This window comes from Calypte anna, chromosome 3, assembly GCF_003957555.1.
Source record: "Calypte anna isolate BGI_N300 chromosome 3, bCalAnn1_v1.p, whole genome shotgun sequence".
Classification (NCBI taxonomy): Eukaryota; Metazoa; Chordata; class Aves; order Apodiformes; family Trochilidae; genus Calypte; species Calypte anna.
The window spans coordinates 24,379,246-24,396,788 of NC_044246.1; the positions used below are offsets into that span (position 1 = coordinate 24,379,246).

The window sequence follows — 17,543 nt, forward strand, 5'->3', positions numbered from 1 at the left end:
TTCACAGACGTAAATGTGAAAGGTAGGCAAATAATACATAATTAAGAATGCTTTGAAGTGTTTTTTTGAATGTAGAGAGTACATTTAAAATGCACAGTGGTTATTTTTCACTCTTAGCACCGTTTTTGCTATAGGAAACATAGGTACTTGGCATTCAACAGGAAAGAAACTGTTCAGACTCAGTCTGTCTGGTTATTTTCATTATTTGGTTTTTGGGGTTTTTTTGTGATTTCTTTTTGGAATTAGAAGTAAAGACATAATATGACCAATAACTCAACATTCACAAGTCAGTGAGCTTTAAATGAACACATACTTGAATGCTATTAATACAACCTGCAACCATGATTAGCTAAATTTAAAATAGATCACTAATTGTATCAATAGCAAAGCACAAAAGGATCTCTCGCTTTTGTTGTGTGTTTTGGGTTTTTTTTTTAAACACGTGTATAGTCTAAGACATGTACAGTTACCATGCAAGGCTCACTTTATCAGGAAATTCTCCTTGCATAATATTCCCATACATCAACATTTCAAAGTGTATTATATATACTGTGTATTTTGGGCACTTGATAAATTTTGTCCTTATGTGGCTGTGGCTCCCCTCAAATATGCTGGAAGTAATAAATTGCTATAATCAAATCTAATTTCTGAAAAATACCTGTGGGAGTAACAAACAAAAAAGCACGTCCTGTAAAAAAAATGATAAATAACACAGAAGGTAGCAGTTTATTATAATCAGCTTGGCATTGAATTATAAAATTAAAATTATGTGGCCCTTGATAACTAACCCTACCTATGTACATGATCTGTGGAATTATGTTGACTTATTTTGCATTTCATAGGAACAGTTCAAAGAAATATAATAGGAAAAAAAATGATAGATTTATCACAAAGGACCCTGTAGCACAGAATATTTTGAGAAAAAAATCCATTTATTTTGGTCTATTAAGAAAACTAGGATGGAAACGATTTGCTTAGAACTCATTAAGTATAAAACATTTTGAAAAAGTGTTAATTTCCTAAAAGAAACATCTATGCAGTAAGCAAATTACATTATTTCTGTGACTTATTAGCATGGAGCTATGTAAGCTAATGTAGCTATGCCATAAAGAAACTTCCAAAGGGTTGATTAAACTAAGCTTCAAGCTGTAGTTTGATAGAATTATTAAATTAATATTTTTTCAACACTTAATTTCATTCATTTTTATAATCTGCCTTCAGCAAAGAAGTTTGCTATACTTTTCATTTAAAAACCAAGTGTATTGGATTTCCAGAAATAACAAGAAACGTGGCTCCAAACTCTTGTGTCACACATACCAATAACATTTGCTTTGCACTTGCACTGGCCTGAATTTTGGTGACAGGTAATATCTCCATTGACTGTCCCAGAGGTATTACAGCTACAAGGGCTGCAGCCATCAGGGTTTGACTGTTGTAGATTGTAGAATCCTTCCTGGCACTGATTGCACTGTCTGCCAGACACATGTCTCTTGCAATTACATTGGCCTCCAATCTAGAAAGATACAAAATATTAGAGAATGATGAACATATCTATTTTTAGATGATACACTCATTAGCAACAAGAATTTTGAGTGTGAGTTGGGGAGGAGAAAACTTTAAATGGAACACAAAAAATTAAGCCTGTGGAACACGTATTTTTTTAACCTGTTGAGAGAAAGAGAAATATTAAAAGAAGTGTGACTATTCAGTTTTTAAACATAGATTAAAAGTCCATTTCTTTCAAAAAGGAAGGGGGAAAAATGCGTAAAAAATATGGCAATATTTAGCATTTGGATAGAAAAAACTGCAAAGAATAAATACAAAATTGCAATGTATAAGTGGTCAGTTCTAGTAAAACCAACTGGGTTTTTTAATCACAGTTACTGTATCCTATCATTATAGGGCTTCTAAAAAGCAATCTCAATTTTAAATCTCCTCTGAAAACCAGGTAAAATAAATATGAAAAACAAACAAAAAATCTTTATATTCATTACTTGCTGAAAAGTGGTGGGAAAACTGACCACAGAGAAAGGGCAATGGCAGAGCGATAGGGAAAATAATGGGAGACATCAATCAATACCCTACATAGATGAGAACAGGGAGTCAAAGAAACACAGAGATGCAGCAGAGGGGAATTTAAAAGGTTTAGGATTCATAATGAAGGAACAAAACCTAATTTTTTTCTCACCCAGGTGTTCTGGGGAATGCAAAGATGGCAACAAAAAAATTATTGTGTGTTATAAGTAAGTTGCTTTGGGGCAAATATTTACAAAGACGAAAAAGTACAGTAATTCAAAAGTAGTTATTTATCTACCACATCAACAGCTGCAGTTCCATGTAATTTGCTTTTAATTAACTAATGGAACAAAAAACTCTCTTAACAGTAGTCTTTTTCACCTTAAACCTTAGTCAGGCAAAGCTGAAATGGTAAGAGAGTCCTGTGGTATTAGAACTAAAGCTACTTGGATGTTCCACTTAATATAAATGTTATTATTACACCCTCCAACCTACGCAGAAGCTCAAACATTTATTAGCACAGGATAAAACAGAGTATTTCAACATATAATAGTAAATTGTCAGTGCAGAAAATACTGAAAGTTAGAGAAGCATGTCTTTCTACTCCTTCCTCATAAAAGGATTCTGTAGTTCAATATGCTTTCATGATACAGATCTATTACTGGTATATCAGACATACTTTTCAGGAAGATGAAGATTTTAAAAAGTCAGGAAAACAATATTTTATAAATAAAAGGCAAGACGACAGCAAGGAGAAAAAGGCAAGAGAGTTAAGAGAGACCACAACAGCAGAAAACACAGCAACAAGGATTTTCAAACTATTTTCTTTTAGACTGGATTTGATCTAGATACTTAGTTTATTATAAGAGACCCAGCCATGCCTAACAGCCATTCAGAGAACTCACATGTGAAAAGCAACTTTGAGTTTGATCCTAAATGAAGAAAAATACCTAGTTTAAAACAACTGTAAAATTTTTTTGTTATTGATCACAGCTTACATAGATTACACAATAGCAAATATTATCTAATGGTCCCTCGTTAGCACTCAACACATAACTCATACCCCAAAAGACTTTCAAGTTACTCCAAAAGCAACCACATGAAGGAATGCATTGGACAGAAAAAAAGAAAGTCACTTTCACTTTCAAAAAAATAGAAATTAGACTAAAATATGAAAGTTAAATAAAAGAGGATAACCATCACCAAATGCTAAAACCTTAAAACCAGAATATGGCAATACAAAAATCAGCTTTTAACAAGCAACATGTTTAAGGCACAAAGAGAAAAAAAAAAAAAAAAGTATTTTTCAGATGTCAGGAATGAAAGAAAACAGGCAGAGAATCAGTGTGGGCAATAAACAACTAAGTGGTATGATTAGCGGATTCAAATCTGACATCAGAGGGAAATGCAGTACCAGTAACAGGTTGCCCAGAAAGGATGTGGAATCTTTGTCCTCAGAGGTATTAAGAATCATCCAGACAAAATCATGACTGACTGGATCTAGCACTGAAAACAATTCTGCTTTGTGCTGGAGCAGATGGCCAGCTAATGCTTCTATGATTCTGTGTAGCATCCAGGAAAGATAGAACCACAGCAGAGTTTGCAAAGTGTTGCATGCTCGTTCACTATGAGAACATTTAACACTATTCTGTACTCTGACAGCTTATACAATTCTGTATTAAGAATGATTTTCAAGACTTATTTCACACCACTGTCAGAAAGTAAGCGTTTTAGCAAAATCTCATCTGTTGAAAAGTGACTACACATGAGTCAAGATTTCTAGATGGACTGAAAATAAAATTACAGTTATTAATTGCTTAAATCAACATCAGGAAAAGAGAAATAAAATTAGAAAAGTTACGTCTATCTCCTAAAAAACCTGTGAAGACGCTTTTGAGATATAAAGTCTCACAGTCTTTTTCTGTACAGAGAAAAATAAAAGAAATTAAAACATGAGTTAGATATATTGGAAAAGACTGGTAGTTTTTTGGCAAAGAAAAATCATGTTTCATGATTCTATTGCATTTCTTTAAGTTAGAAACAATAGGAAATATTGCATATACTTAACCAAATGGATGATCAAAAAGTCAGATTAATTTCTACATGAAGAAGTGCAAACTTAACACCTGGTGAAACCAATGCTGACTGTAGCTAGACAGTTACGAGTTCAAAAACAGCAATTATTACTGAAGAAAGGTGCTGTTAAAACTGCTACATTCTCTCTAAAAATCATTAAAAAGCTCTGAGGGTGTTGAAAAGGCAATAGAAATACTGGAATTAGCAGGAAAAGAACTGAAATTCAAACAGAAAAAGCTATTTCATCATAATAATCCATTGCGTTATCAATATTTAGCACAAGTTGTATGTATATTTGGTTACTCTCTCTAAAACAAAAGAGGTCACAGAGTGAGAAGAATAAGCAGAGGTCTGTTCTGATCATAAATACATGGAAACCCAAGTCAAACTGTGAGTAGATGGTAACCATTTCCTGATGCAACAAGTGAAATGTGTAGATTACTGAGCACTAAGAGAAGCCATGAGCACCAGTATCTTCATCATAATTTTGAGTGTCAAGCTATTACAAGAAGCAGTAATTGAGATCCCATTCAGTTGCAGAAATTTATGTCCCCAAACTTTCTCTTATTAGGATAAAAAATTATGCCAGAAGAATAAATTTAACTCTCCAGAATGAGGGAGAAATTTCATGGTCAACTGAAAAACACAATTCAAATCTTCTCAGGAACCAGATGATGAAACCACTTGGAGATCTCTCTACATAAATTTCTTCCTACCCTGTTGTCACACGGAAAAGAGTTTTCCATCCTTTATCAATACAAGAAGCAACTGGTTTCCTGGTTCTAAAAACAAGGAAAGTCTCTTATGGAAGCCAGAGGAAGGTATGGGAAACTAAAGGTTTTGTTGGAGGCTTATCAGAGTGCTTCCTAATAGATCTGAGAATAGGTTCCTATGTACCAGATTAGAAGATCTGTAAACAATCCACTAATATTTTTCCATAACACGTATTTTAAAGAAGAAAAAAAAAACATTCTAAAGTCAAGGCAATAAGGAGCCTCTGACTTTATTAAAAAATTAATATTTTGGTTTTGTCTGAACTACAGGTTACTAGAAACATTTCTATTCTGCTTCTCCAGTCATTTTCTGTTAATACAGGATACCAAGATCAAAGGCATCCATTGAAGTTTAGCCTCCAGAACACAAAATAAAAAATTCAATTATATAACTCCACTTTAACCCTGCCTTCTGTAGTAACCATGGAGTTATAAAAGATGTGAATATTGGCTAAGGGAAATACTACACTGTCTTGTTCCAAATATTACACAGCTTTTATACATCATATACTGCATACACACCAAGAAGCTGTGCAGGATTTTAGAGCAAAAGTTGAGAAATATTCTCTAGATAAAAACAGGAGTTGAAGGAGGGGAAATAGTTAAAAGCAGCTGAAAATCTGAGAAAGTTTGTAGGGCTCTGTAATTGCATGCCCTGGATACTAAGCTCTTCAGTATTTTCAGCGATAGACTCTGAAGACAGAAGAGAGAATATGCTTACAAGCCTCAGAGATCACCCCAGCTCAGGACACACAGCCAGCTCCATCCTGATCCTGAGGACACCAACCAGCCTTAAGTGCCCATGAGCAGCTTCACCTGGGGCCTCCACTTATCCCTCCTGCCCAGGAGCTCAAAATGGAACTCCAGTCTAGGCCACTGCACCTCACCTGGGCCATGCTGCAGTTGTGCCTGTCTTCTGCCTCCTGGGGGGATCCTTTGGACTTAGGCTGCAGCCATGTCTTCAGCCCTTATCTCCTGCTGACACTCCTTGGATGGACCCGGGACCTGATTTCTCATTTTGACTCGTCTGGGGTTGCCAGTGGACCCTGTTATGAGCCCTTGGTCATGTTTCCATGCTGCAGGACTGTGACCCGGTTGTGGTGGGCACTGCTGTTCTGGGATAACCCTCAGCTGCTTTATTTTCAACGTCACTTTTAGCACAAATATTCTAAAATCATTAAAGGTGAAGTGAAAGCAAAAATTCTCACCACAGCACATAGCAAGGAGATATTAGATGTGAAATAAGGAAGATCTGTGAAGAAACAATAATATGGAATTTAACCTGGAAGTGATACTGGGCCTCCACAATTTAAATATGATGGATATGATAGCACTCCAGAAAAGGTGATTGTCATTCTTTGATGTACGGAAAACGAATCTTGTATTTAAGACATGAGAAGAAAAGGGAAGGCTTCAGTTCAAATAGTTGAAGAGCGTAACACACACATTAGCAAAAGTACAGAAGAAATTAAAAATAGTTTTAAAGAACCATAGTTTTAGGCAGAAGAGAAAAACAAAATTAGGGTTTATAATACATATGTACTCTAAAGTTCATATGAAATTTGGTGACTGCATGAATTTAGGAAGCTAACAGCTGGGCTTAAATTGGGGATAGTATGGCTTTAAAAATGAGAAATAAAGAAAAAAAAATCTTTAACTTCTCTGTATAGACAGAGAGGCATCAAAATAATCCAGACTGTGAAGTGCTTGGCAATGGATACTGTTAAAAAGAAACTGGACAGGCTGACAAATATTTATAATGCTGTACAAACAGGTGTACTACAGACTATAACATGGAAATCTACATCAAAATGGGTAAAACAAACCATTTCTATAACTACAGAAAAATCTAAGTGAATTATAAAGTGGTTGCTGTTGTTATTACTATTATTACTTTTGTAAATCTAGCTTATTTTGGAAACAATGGTATTATTGACAATATGGGTAGCAATTAATATTTAAAGATTTTCCTAACCAGGATTTCTCCAGCATGCACTGGAGATATTACTGAAGCTTTCTCTACTCCCTCTGATCTAACTGCTGTCATTTCAAGAAACAGACTTGAATTACGCTGGCTATGGAAGAGCAGAAATCACTCTGTTCTCCTGTTGCCTAACAGGCCCAGTTCTGACCCACTACAACAAGCAGCCTGAAACATCCTATTAATGTAACTATCTCAGTACTAAATCACTTGTGAAAAATATCTGTCTAGATTGTTCACTACAAAAATGTGTCTAGCTTACTGTTATTACCAAACAGTTGTGTATCTTGGGACCTCATAATTATAATTGTTATTTGATACAGAAAACTACTGATGCTGAGTTAGTATACATCCCTTGTGTAATTTATAATTTATGTATAAAATACACATCAGTCCCATATACTTGCATGTAAATGGTTCTAAAAAGTATACAAGTAATTTCCCTCTGCACATACCACCGCTATAACATCATTGGCCTTAATCAGAAAGCAGATTACTTAAGATTTCTGAATTTTAGATATACATAGCAGTTAGCACTGCTTTAGACTGTGTTGATGTCACTCTTTAAATGGGGGATGCTTATCTAGAACCATGCAGTGAAAGATGTGCCTCATCAGGAACCCTCCCAATGTCCAGTTATTAAAAGGATATAAGGACTTACAATGACGTGTAAATACCAGGGGGAAACGGTGAAAATTGCAAAGAGTTGTTTTAATCACTGTTTAGGGTGCAGTGCCCTCCTTAGTCATAGCACTCAGCAGATAGTCAACATACATATAGCCTTGTCTCAGAAATATATCTTCTGACTACTTAAAATCTTTTTGACCAAATGTATTCATAAACTAGAAAATTGAATTTGCTGGAAAAAATAACTGGCCTAAGCATTTCTGAAGGTTAAAAATAACTTTTTCTCCTTGGATATCCCTGTGATTTCAAACACTGGTGTTGCTAATAGACGAAACCTCCTGCCAGAAATATAATCAGGTAGTCTCTCCACTTACAGAGAATAACTATGAGATGTGGCTTGATGTTATTAAATAAAAAACTAAAGTTGACACTTTCTAGGTTTCTTTTACCAAAGTTAACTTCTGATGTTGAAGCCCAAAACACATGACAAAAACATTTGCAATTGGTTGAGTTATTACTAATATCAACTTTTTACTCTACCAGGATAGGAGCACTGTCCTTTGACCAGCTGCCAATGTCCTAGAACTCACATTTTAAGATCCATGGGTATATTTAGTTACTGCATGAAATTCTTTCTGTTCACCCTGCCATTGCTGGCTTTGCAATTGATTTCTACCAATCTTGATGTTCTGCCTTTCTGATATAAATGCTAATCATAGGCTTCTCACTACCTTCTTAGTTGATGCAAATCTGGCAAGGACCCCAGCATCCAGTTGACTGCAATCTCTGGAAGAGCAAGAGGGCTGAGGACTTTTATTTTCTTCTCTTTTACTTCACTTTAGGAAACGGGAAGTGCAAGGTGTGCTGGCTCACATGAATAGGTTAATGGTCTGACCACCGAATACCTGAGAGTATTCTCAGTACGTCAGCTTTGGGAACTGGAAAGTGAATAAGCAGCATAATAAAGTTCTTTTTCACTCCCCTGCTCTCTCTTCTTGTCATTGCATATGATGACTTTCAAAAGTCAGTAGCTTTCTACTACTTCAGCTCAAAATGTAAACGGAGGTGTTTACCCCCTGCCTATGACACTTCAAAGGGTGGGAGTGGACCAAATCCCCAAAATAACCTGACAAATTATCTCAAAAAACAGTAATTCTATGGTACAAAACCCATCAGAAATTAAGCCAAGGAATTATTTAACATAAAAAGGTCCTTTTCCTCCACTTTAGCAATAAGATTAAAGGCTTTTCATGAAGGGAAATCCAGGATTCAGAATATACATGGTATTTTCTAACTTTATTTTTATGGACTCCACTATGCATATGAGCTTTTCATTGACACGTTTGCATCCTTTCTATTCCTTATTCTATTTGATATATCTGTTGACTGAAATGCCCTTAATTAACTGCTTTATCTATGTTCTTTCCCTTGTAATACACATTCCAGTTATTTATTTATTGTCAATCACAATAAAAGGGTTGAAAACTGTACAGATGGAAAAATGAGAACAGAGGAATGCTTATTCTATTTTTAGGTCAAAGAATTTATCAGCTCAGAAGTAAAATTATCAGGAATACTCCACTTTGGTTTGAAATACATATACATACACAGCTATTAGGTAGCTTTTCAATTAAGTATTAAAAAATTAAATAAAACATTTCAGATTTTGAGGCCAAAAATCAATTCAAAAGAGTAATATTTAGGGAGAACACAGAAAGGTGAAATCTGAAGCCTGTTCAAAAGCTGACTTGGTAGCACTGGAATCTATTTCCATTTGAATCCTCAGAGAAAAGAGTTACTAATGTTTTGTTCATCTTCATGTCTTAGAGAGAGTTATCTTGCAGCACAAGACAATACAGCTGCCACCTCAACAGAAGGCAATTAAGTCTTTGCCACTCTGAACAATATCCTCTGCAGCAGAGCACATCTTCTTTGTACCAATAAGTGTATGATATGTATTTATTTGCATGTTAAGAGAAAAAAATTCAAATATCACCAAAGGCTAAGTGAAGAAAAAACCCTAAATTTACTGAGACCAGAATGGTATTTCCAAAGACTAAGCAATAAAAGCAATAGCAGCATTTTCAGCTTCTCCTAGAAACAAATGCCGAGGAAAAGAGTGCTTTTTTCACACCATTATATATGGCATATTATAATAGAATCATGAAAGGACTACAAACTTCTGTGCCTGATTGAATATGTAAGCATTTGTAGAGCAGTCTGGGTAAAAAGCAGCACAGGAAAATGAATCAAGGATTGGGGTATAAGGGCCAGAAGAAATTAATCTCCAGCTCTCCATCCAGAGTAAGAATGATTACATCAGCAGTATTCTGGAAGAATTTTCTCATGCGTGAATGGTTAGGGGGAAAAGAAAGAGGCAGCCAATTCTTTTTCCACCCTCATAAAATCCAGGCAACTTTAACTCATCTGGACTTTCTGACTGTTTGTAATACATTGCAATGACCATTCACAAGGAGGATGCGACCAGTGCATCCTTTCTACACTGATTAGATGTCAATAACCAGCACAGAACTGGACAAATGTTATCAGGCTGTAGCAATTCTCTCTCTGCTACCCACCAATTCCAAGGAAACACCTTTTTCAGCAAAAAAAGTCTAATGGGCTGTTCATGGATGCACTGTACAACACACTTCTAATATCCCACTCATTAGTACAAGCCATAAAGTCACAATTGTGAAGTCTTTAGTACGTTAGCTCACACTTCAAAACACACATTAGTTAATACACTGATCTGTAAGTGGGCATGATCTACAGATGTATGAGAAGTGAAAACCTACACAAGGGAGAAATGCTACACACCTACGTGCATTTCCCAGCAAGGGTAAAGTGAAATAGGTGACCAGAACAGGTATAAAGTTTTCGTTATCAGTCCAAAGAACTGAGACAGGAGTAAATGTTAAACAGCAAGCTCTTCTACCCATCCTGTGAACTATCTAAATAATACTTCACTTGATAAGTAAATATTCTCTCCGTCTGATTCAAAAATAGATTAATTTGTGATTCAATTGATTAATTTTGAAACTGTGTATCTCTGAGAACTTAGCGACACAACTGGCACTATGTGGAAAGGAAAAAATCCTGATGAAGTGCAGAAAATTATAAGTTATGCAGTAAAGGTGTATTCTGCCCCATTTTTGGTATATTTCCTTGAAAATTATCATTGTGATGTGACAAGTAATTTTCATGAGTACAGCCCTTACTCCTTACAATTCCATCTTCCACAGGTCAAACTTGGAAACTCTTCAATGATGCCTTCCTATTTCATGCAATTCATTTCAGCCTTTGGTCCCCAGACTTATTAATCTATTTTTTAATGCTTCTTAATAATTTCACCCTGCTCTGGTTCTACTGCAGCAGTCAGTTAATGCTTTATTGAGCAATATAGTCTTCCCCAAGTTGTCCCATTTTATCTCCCTGTTGATACTTGCTTAGTCAAGCTTCATCAATGTTCTTGTATATTTCACTATAAATCCATGATTTCTGTAAACTTCCTCTGGCTAATAAATGAATTTAGGTTAACATTTCACTACAAGCCATGGACATAAAAATCAGCATTTGCTTCCATTTTTCCTATATCTTAAAAAATAGTCCTAATGTGATAGCTATGTTTTTCAATTTTTTTTCATTTCTGTGATGTTGGCAGAGAGTATCATTTTCACAATACAAAAAATTTTATGTCATTTTTCACTCAATGAAGGGAATTATTTTAAAATCCTTTGTGAAAAAAATGCATTTTTTTCAGCATATACACCATGCGTGGTATCTCTGAAGGTGCAGGAAATCAAATTGTGCATCTATTTGTACCACAATAGAACCAGAAGAGCTTACTGTTAATAAAAGGCTATAAGAGATATCGTAAGAAAATGCTTGTGTGTTGTACCAAAAAATCAGCAAAGAGACACAAAATGTGGCAACAAGCTGAAGTTCTATCTCATTTCTCTGCAGAATAATTCTAACCTTAAAATACAATTAAAATAAAAAGAAGCTATTTCTTTCCTATTCCTAACAAAATTCAGATATTAGCAATGGACAGAATATGAACCACAATATATCCTTCAAATTTGTTCAAGACTTCAGTCACTTTTCCTGCTTTTTTGACATTTATGCTTTGAAAGTTAGATTTCCTATCAGACTGTATGTCTTGCATGTCGATGAGGTCCACAGGCACAAAAAGCATAGCTGATGCTCTTTTCAGCAACACCTGTGGGTTCCTTCTTAATCTACTTTATGTATCAAAATGGAGATGAATCCTTGCCTTATTACAGGGAAACCTACCTTATCCTTAGAAAAATTTCAGGTCAGCTTGTTGTCTGAATTTTCAAGATCTGATAGCAATTTTAAGACAGTACCAAGACCATCAACACTCAAAGCCCTAGATGTTTTAATATTACAGAGTACCTGTCCGTATCCTAAAACTACTATTCACTTCTGAAAATCTGTACAGCTTTTTTTATGCCTGCTACTGCAGAATAACTTTTCAACAGTACATCTCAAGTTGCCTTTTATGTTTTCTCACCTTTTGGTCTCTGATGTAAGCCAATTATCATTTTGAAAAGGCAGAACCTAGGCACTTTTAATGGAGTAGTTACCATCTAAATATATTTTGTAAAATCTTACTACAATCTACCCAGCTGATTGAAATGTTTTTTTCATTTTCTGTATCGAGGTTACTTACATTATCACACAGAAGGCTCATATTTTTGGTGCCTGTTGAATTGCAGTCACAGAGTTTGCAAACATCAATGGCTGAAAGATCTGCACCTGCTTGTCTGTAATGGAAATCCTTGCACAGCTCACAGTTCCTTCCTGCATGAAAGAAAGGTTATGCATTATGGCTTCCAATTCATTAAAATTAGCTGTATAATTCAAAATTAAAGACTCTATTCCTTTGAGAGAATTCTATAATTTTCAGGACGTCCATTTTAATGCACCTTTCATCTCTACCTGCCAATTTAGTGATCCAGAGCATATGAAACAATGAACCTGTTACAAACTATGTTTTACTCCATTAAACTTCCATCTGTTATATAATACCACACTTATATAAAAGCTGTGCCATGCAAATGCCTATACATTTTTTGGAAAAATTATCGTTGAACCTGAAACTTTTCTTTTTTCCCTTTACGAGACAAAGCCAAGAAAACTGAAGTAGAAGGAGAACAGCTAAAAAAATAGTCAAATATTTATTTACACAAAATAGAAAACTCAACTCAATAAGCAAGTAACTGACATTAGAGCAAAACTTGACATTTTTGATATGTTATCTGCTAAATTAGCTCAATTAGAAAGATGATTTTGTAGACTTAAATGCTCTAGCACATGTAGTGGAATCTGCTTTGAAGCTACACATTCTAATTAGTTAATAGAATGTGTTTTGCACAGATTTCATACAATATTGGATCACATTTTCACAATACTTTCCTGTCGTTTAAGTATTGACACAACTGTGTCAATAAGTGATTGCTGCACTTCCTGAATATATTAAATATACATACATATAAATGAGGATTTAACAAACAGTCCATTCTCTTTTGTGTGACTTACCAGCTGTGTTGTGCTGGCAGTTATCACACACTCCACCACTGCCTCTGTAGTGTTCCTGAGGAAAAGGATCCATTGCTAAATCATAGTGGCAGCTCACTGCATGGCTGTAACATTGACAAGGTTTGCAATTATAGGCATGAGCTTGGTCACCTGGACGAAAAGGTTTGTCGTTGTACAATGGCAAACAGTGATCACACTGGAATGTAAAAAATATATATATTATTTCTTTACCATACACCAAACACTATTATACTCTCTATATTCACGTTTCATTCTATGGGTTTTTCTCCTTCATATATAGGAAAAGTATTGGGTGTAGGCAAGAAGTGAGAAAGAGAAATCACACATTTAGGGAAATCATAAAACAAACTCTTTTTTAAAAAAAAAATTACTTCTTTCAACAACAGATTAAAATCAAGAAAGGTGGGGAGAAGAATAGCATTTTAAGTATTTAAGATACTCAACACAGAACAACATGAGATGTTGTTAAACCTCTAAAGATGCAGAATGGTGCCTTCTGTGTTTGAGGCACAGGAGATATTAACTTAATGGATTCACTTGCATGTATTTTAAACAATCTCTATTAATTTAGTTTTTAGTATTTTAGTAACTGTAGTTTGAACAGTTACCATTTGACCTTGGGAATGAGACAAAAGGCCTCCTATGGCCAAATACTCTGTGTTGTACAGAGTATCTGAACCCTGTCAAGATATATTTTGACAACAATGCAATACTAGGATGTCAGGTACATTGTTTAAATATAAACCTAAATATAAACCTAAATAAACTCTCTTGTTTGTTTCAATTCTTTAAAAAGACATTTGCTACCAAGACTAATGATATTAAAGTTCTTACTTAGCTTAAACCCAAACTGGTTAAATTATTTTAAAGTAGTCCAAGAGCATTTCAGCAGCTCATTTTTTATTTGGATGAACACACAAGATTGCCTTCTAAGTAGAGCTTTGTGAAGAATGTGAAGTTGGAATAATCTTCAGTACATAATAGACTCTATAAAACTTCCAGGAGAAAATTTATTGTGCCTATTGGTTCATCAGTGACTAAAACTAAATTGGATTTCTTAAAGTTAATGACTAGATAGCATTTTGGACAATTACATTCTTTTTATGGTGAACAATCCAACTGATTTTTATGAAATTGTTTGAAAAAACTATACATGTTGGCACTGGACAGATGTTTGTGTAGAAGAATTGTTCTAATTGGCATTACCAAAATCTATTCCAAAAATTCTGGTACCTTGCTGCATCTAAGAAATAATATATACTGCAATTATAATTTCCATCTTTCAGAAGGAAATTAAACACTTAAAATAAGTTGTTTTCTGTAAAGTATCTGGACTTTCCAGAAGTGTACTCATCTTTCTTCATGCCTTCTATTCTAAGCACCATTATCCTACAATGTGCCTGCATCCCCTATACACTGATTATTAGGAAACTCTACTGAAGTTCCTAAATTATTTTACTCACAGCATTTCTGAAAAAGCATCAACTTTGGGTAAAACACAAAAACTGAATTAGAAAACCTCAACTTAAAATAGTCCAAGAAATGGGAGCAGTCATAGTTCATAACAAAAGCAATTTGGAAGGGAAGCACAAGAATTTATTTGCTGAAATTTATTTTTAATAAATGGAATTAACCAAAAGAGGTAAGATGACAATAGGCACTGTACATTTTTGCAATATGTTAAAAACAAAATAAAACAACAAAAAAACCCAGAATACTACCATGAAGCAAGAGAAAAAGGTTTCAGAATAAACATTAGCAGGCCTTCACTTGAGACTTTGAACTCTGCCTTATGACTAGCCTAGTTTAAGTACATAAAAGGGAACATCTTGTCCATAACTGTTACAGAAGTTACAAAAGTTACAGAAGTTAAATTTATTCAAGCCCTTCCCTCATTCACATTGATCTTCCTTCTCTCAAGTCACTCTCTTTGTCTCCACATTGAGGAAAATCAGCATTTCACAGCAGCAGCAGCAACATGAGACAAGAGGGTTCATTCTTGGGAAGCACAAGAAAGAAACCCAAGCTCCCAGCCAAACCATTTCACTAATGCAGCTTTCTCCTCACAGCGTGTCTACCAAAATACATGCTCCTTGAAAGGAAAACAGTACAGGAACCAACCTGAGAGCCCTGAATTTGTTTGTTCATGGCCAGCCACATACCTGCTGAAGGCATTTAATTCAATTTTAAATTCAGATTTAACATCAGATGAGTTATTCATGCAAACCTGGGCTTGCATTTATTGCTAAATAACACACAAGCTCAAAGAAGTCAGAGAGAAGTAGATGGCAAAAAGAGGCCACATAGCACAGAGCCTCTTCGAACAACCAAGTCTCTTTAAAGCTTTAAAAAATCAAAAATAAGTAATTCAGAAATTGACAATGACAGTGAAACAACTACCTTTCTAGTAGCTGTCACACCTGTATGCATAAAAAGTGTGTGGTGGATGCCCAATTCATCCCACTGAGTTTGTCACATCTTTATTAGGTTAAGAATTGCATTTAACTTTCAGACCTGCTGTGTTTAACTTTCAGTTCTAGTAGCACAATGATGTACACATGACAATCTTAAGGTCTTCATTCATGTAAATTCTGCATTTTCCCAAAACATAGTTGTTGAGATTTTTTAACTTCTCAGGAGATTCAGGTTTTGATTCTTGGCTACCATGAGTAAAATGGATAGGTAATTTTCAAAAAAATCTTTGACATATCTTAACAAGGTCTAGTGGTAGATTTACAAAAGCATGTTAATTTTTTGACAAAACAAGCCTTTCTCCATAACCTTAAACCCCACAAACACATCAATGTCCTTATTGTCAGTTACATCTAGGCCCTTCCAAAAACATGTCAAATGTATGGCTCTCTTCATGGACAATAACAAACATGTCCTCTTGATGTACCATGCTTGAACCACTTGCCTCCTGTGAAAAGTTTTTGAGAAAAAACTACAAGGAGCCAGTGGTCAAGACACCCAGCTCATCTTCAGTGAATCCATTAGTTTAAATTATGATTTAAAAACATATTTCCAGTAATGAATTAAGGAAAAAAATTTAACTAAATTATTAAACTTACCTTCTCAAAATTTGCAAAGATCAACCTATGCAAAGATCACCAGTGAATTCAGCCTAAGCCTTATATACCAAGTTCCTTTTTAGTCACTAAAAATGGAGGACAGTGCCTCTGAAGAAACAATCATCAAGTCTTCAAGAAATAGTCAGAGGGCAATGGAAACAACACTGTAAGACTTTCAGTAATCAATCACAATCACTAGAACAACATTCTACTCTTAACAGTTTCAACACTTAAAATGTTCCACTGCTTGCCTCTGGGTGGCATCCTTTTTTTCTTTTTCTTTTCTTTTTGTTTTTGATGTTATGTAGAATTTATTCCGTTTTTAATTTTCCTAGCCTGCATAGGAGTTCTCATCTTACATCCATCAATCAATGTTCAGTTGCAATAACCAGTGTACATACTCATCTATAATACAAATTTATACATAAGCTTCTAGAATATACATATAATGTACAGATTCAAAAATCTACTGGAATTATAACAAGATTTGAATACCACCTTTTCAAGCATTTTGAAATGCTCTCTTGCCTTTTAAAAACTCCATTATGTGTATCAACCAACCATGGTCATTCATGCTGCCCTGTAAGTGTTGACTAAAATAGTGGCTAATCACATTCTATTTTTTCCTTCCTACAAATCCCAGTCTGTACTTTTAAACTCAAAATACAGGTTTTTCCAGGGGAGAGAAGATAAAAGGAACATGAAAGGGAAAAAAAAAAAAAAAAAAAAAAAAGAACACTCTAAATGACTCCAAGTGTCTAAGGAGGATAGAAGAGCAACATGAAGAGTGTCTTATGGCATTCCATCATAACACTCCATATCCCTTAAAAGGATGCAACATAAATACAGACACTAAGCACAGCTGTGACAGATGGTTTACTAATACCATATGCCAAAGAGTTCTAAGAAAAGACACTATGCTGCTTTGCAATGGCAAAAGGACTGGGAAAGAACACAAGATCTACCATTCTGAATGCCAGATTCCAATAATGGGATATACTGAGACCACAAACACTGGCATAGATGTTGTCTGCCAGCATAAGATAAAGTCCTACTCAACTCCTCTTTCTGCTTTTTTTTTGGTTAAGATACCTGAAGCCACACTAAGTCCTACAAAATCAATGCTTATTTTGACAGTCAGGCTGCTCGGTAAATTCATTCATACTAAATTCTCTAGGATTAAAATTCAAAGCTATTTTCTAATCAGGCATCCACTCCTTTTCACCCTCATTTAAACACTAAACCTGTAGGACTGTGTTGGTGAAGGAGAGGCATGTTCTGCAGCTGATGAGTTTGGCATGTGTTTTGTTTTACCAGAGCTCTGGCTTACTCAGCATATTCAACTGTAAGAGATTTTGTGTTTATTTTTCCCATTTTATACCTTGTCTATTTGGAATGAGCCTCTGAATTCCA

General features: G+C 34.9%; 1 protein-coding gene across 1 annotated transcript in view; it reads right to left on the minus strand.

Moving 5' to 3' along the window:
* The window catches only part of USH2A (usherin), a 387,112-nt gene that overhangs the window by 320,423 nt on the left and 49,146 nt on the right, over positions 1 to 17,543 (minus strand). The window contains exons 9-11 of the mRNA XM_008496570.2: positions 13,039 to 13,234; positions 12,170 to 12,300; positions 1,318 to 1,513 (exon numbers count right to left, since the gene is read on the minus strand). Coding sequence (XP_008494792.2) covers positions 1,318 to 1,513; positions 12,170 to 12,300; positions 13,039 to 13,234 — 523 coding nt within the window. The remainder of the gene's footprint in view (positions 1 to 1,317; positions 1,514 to 12,169; positions 12,301 to 13,038; positions 13,235 to 17,543) is intronic.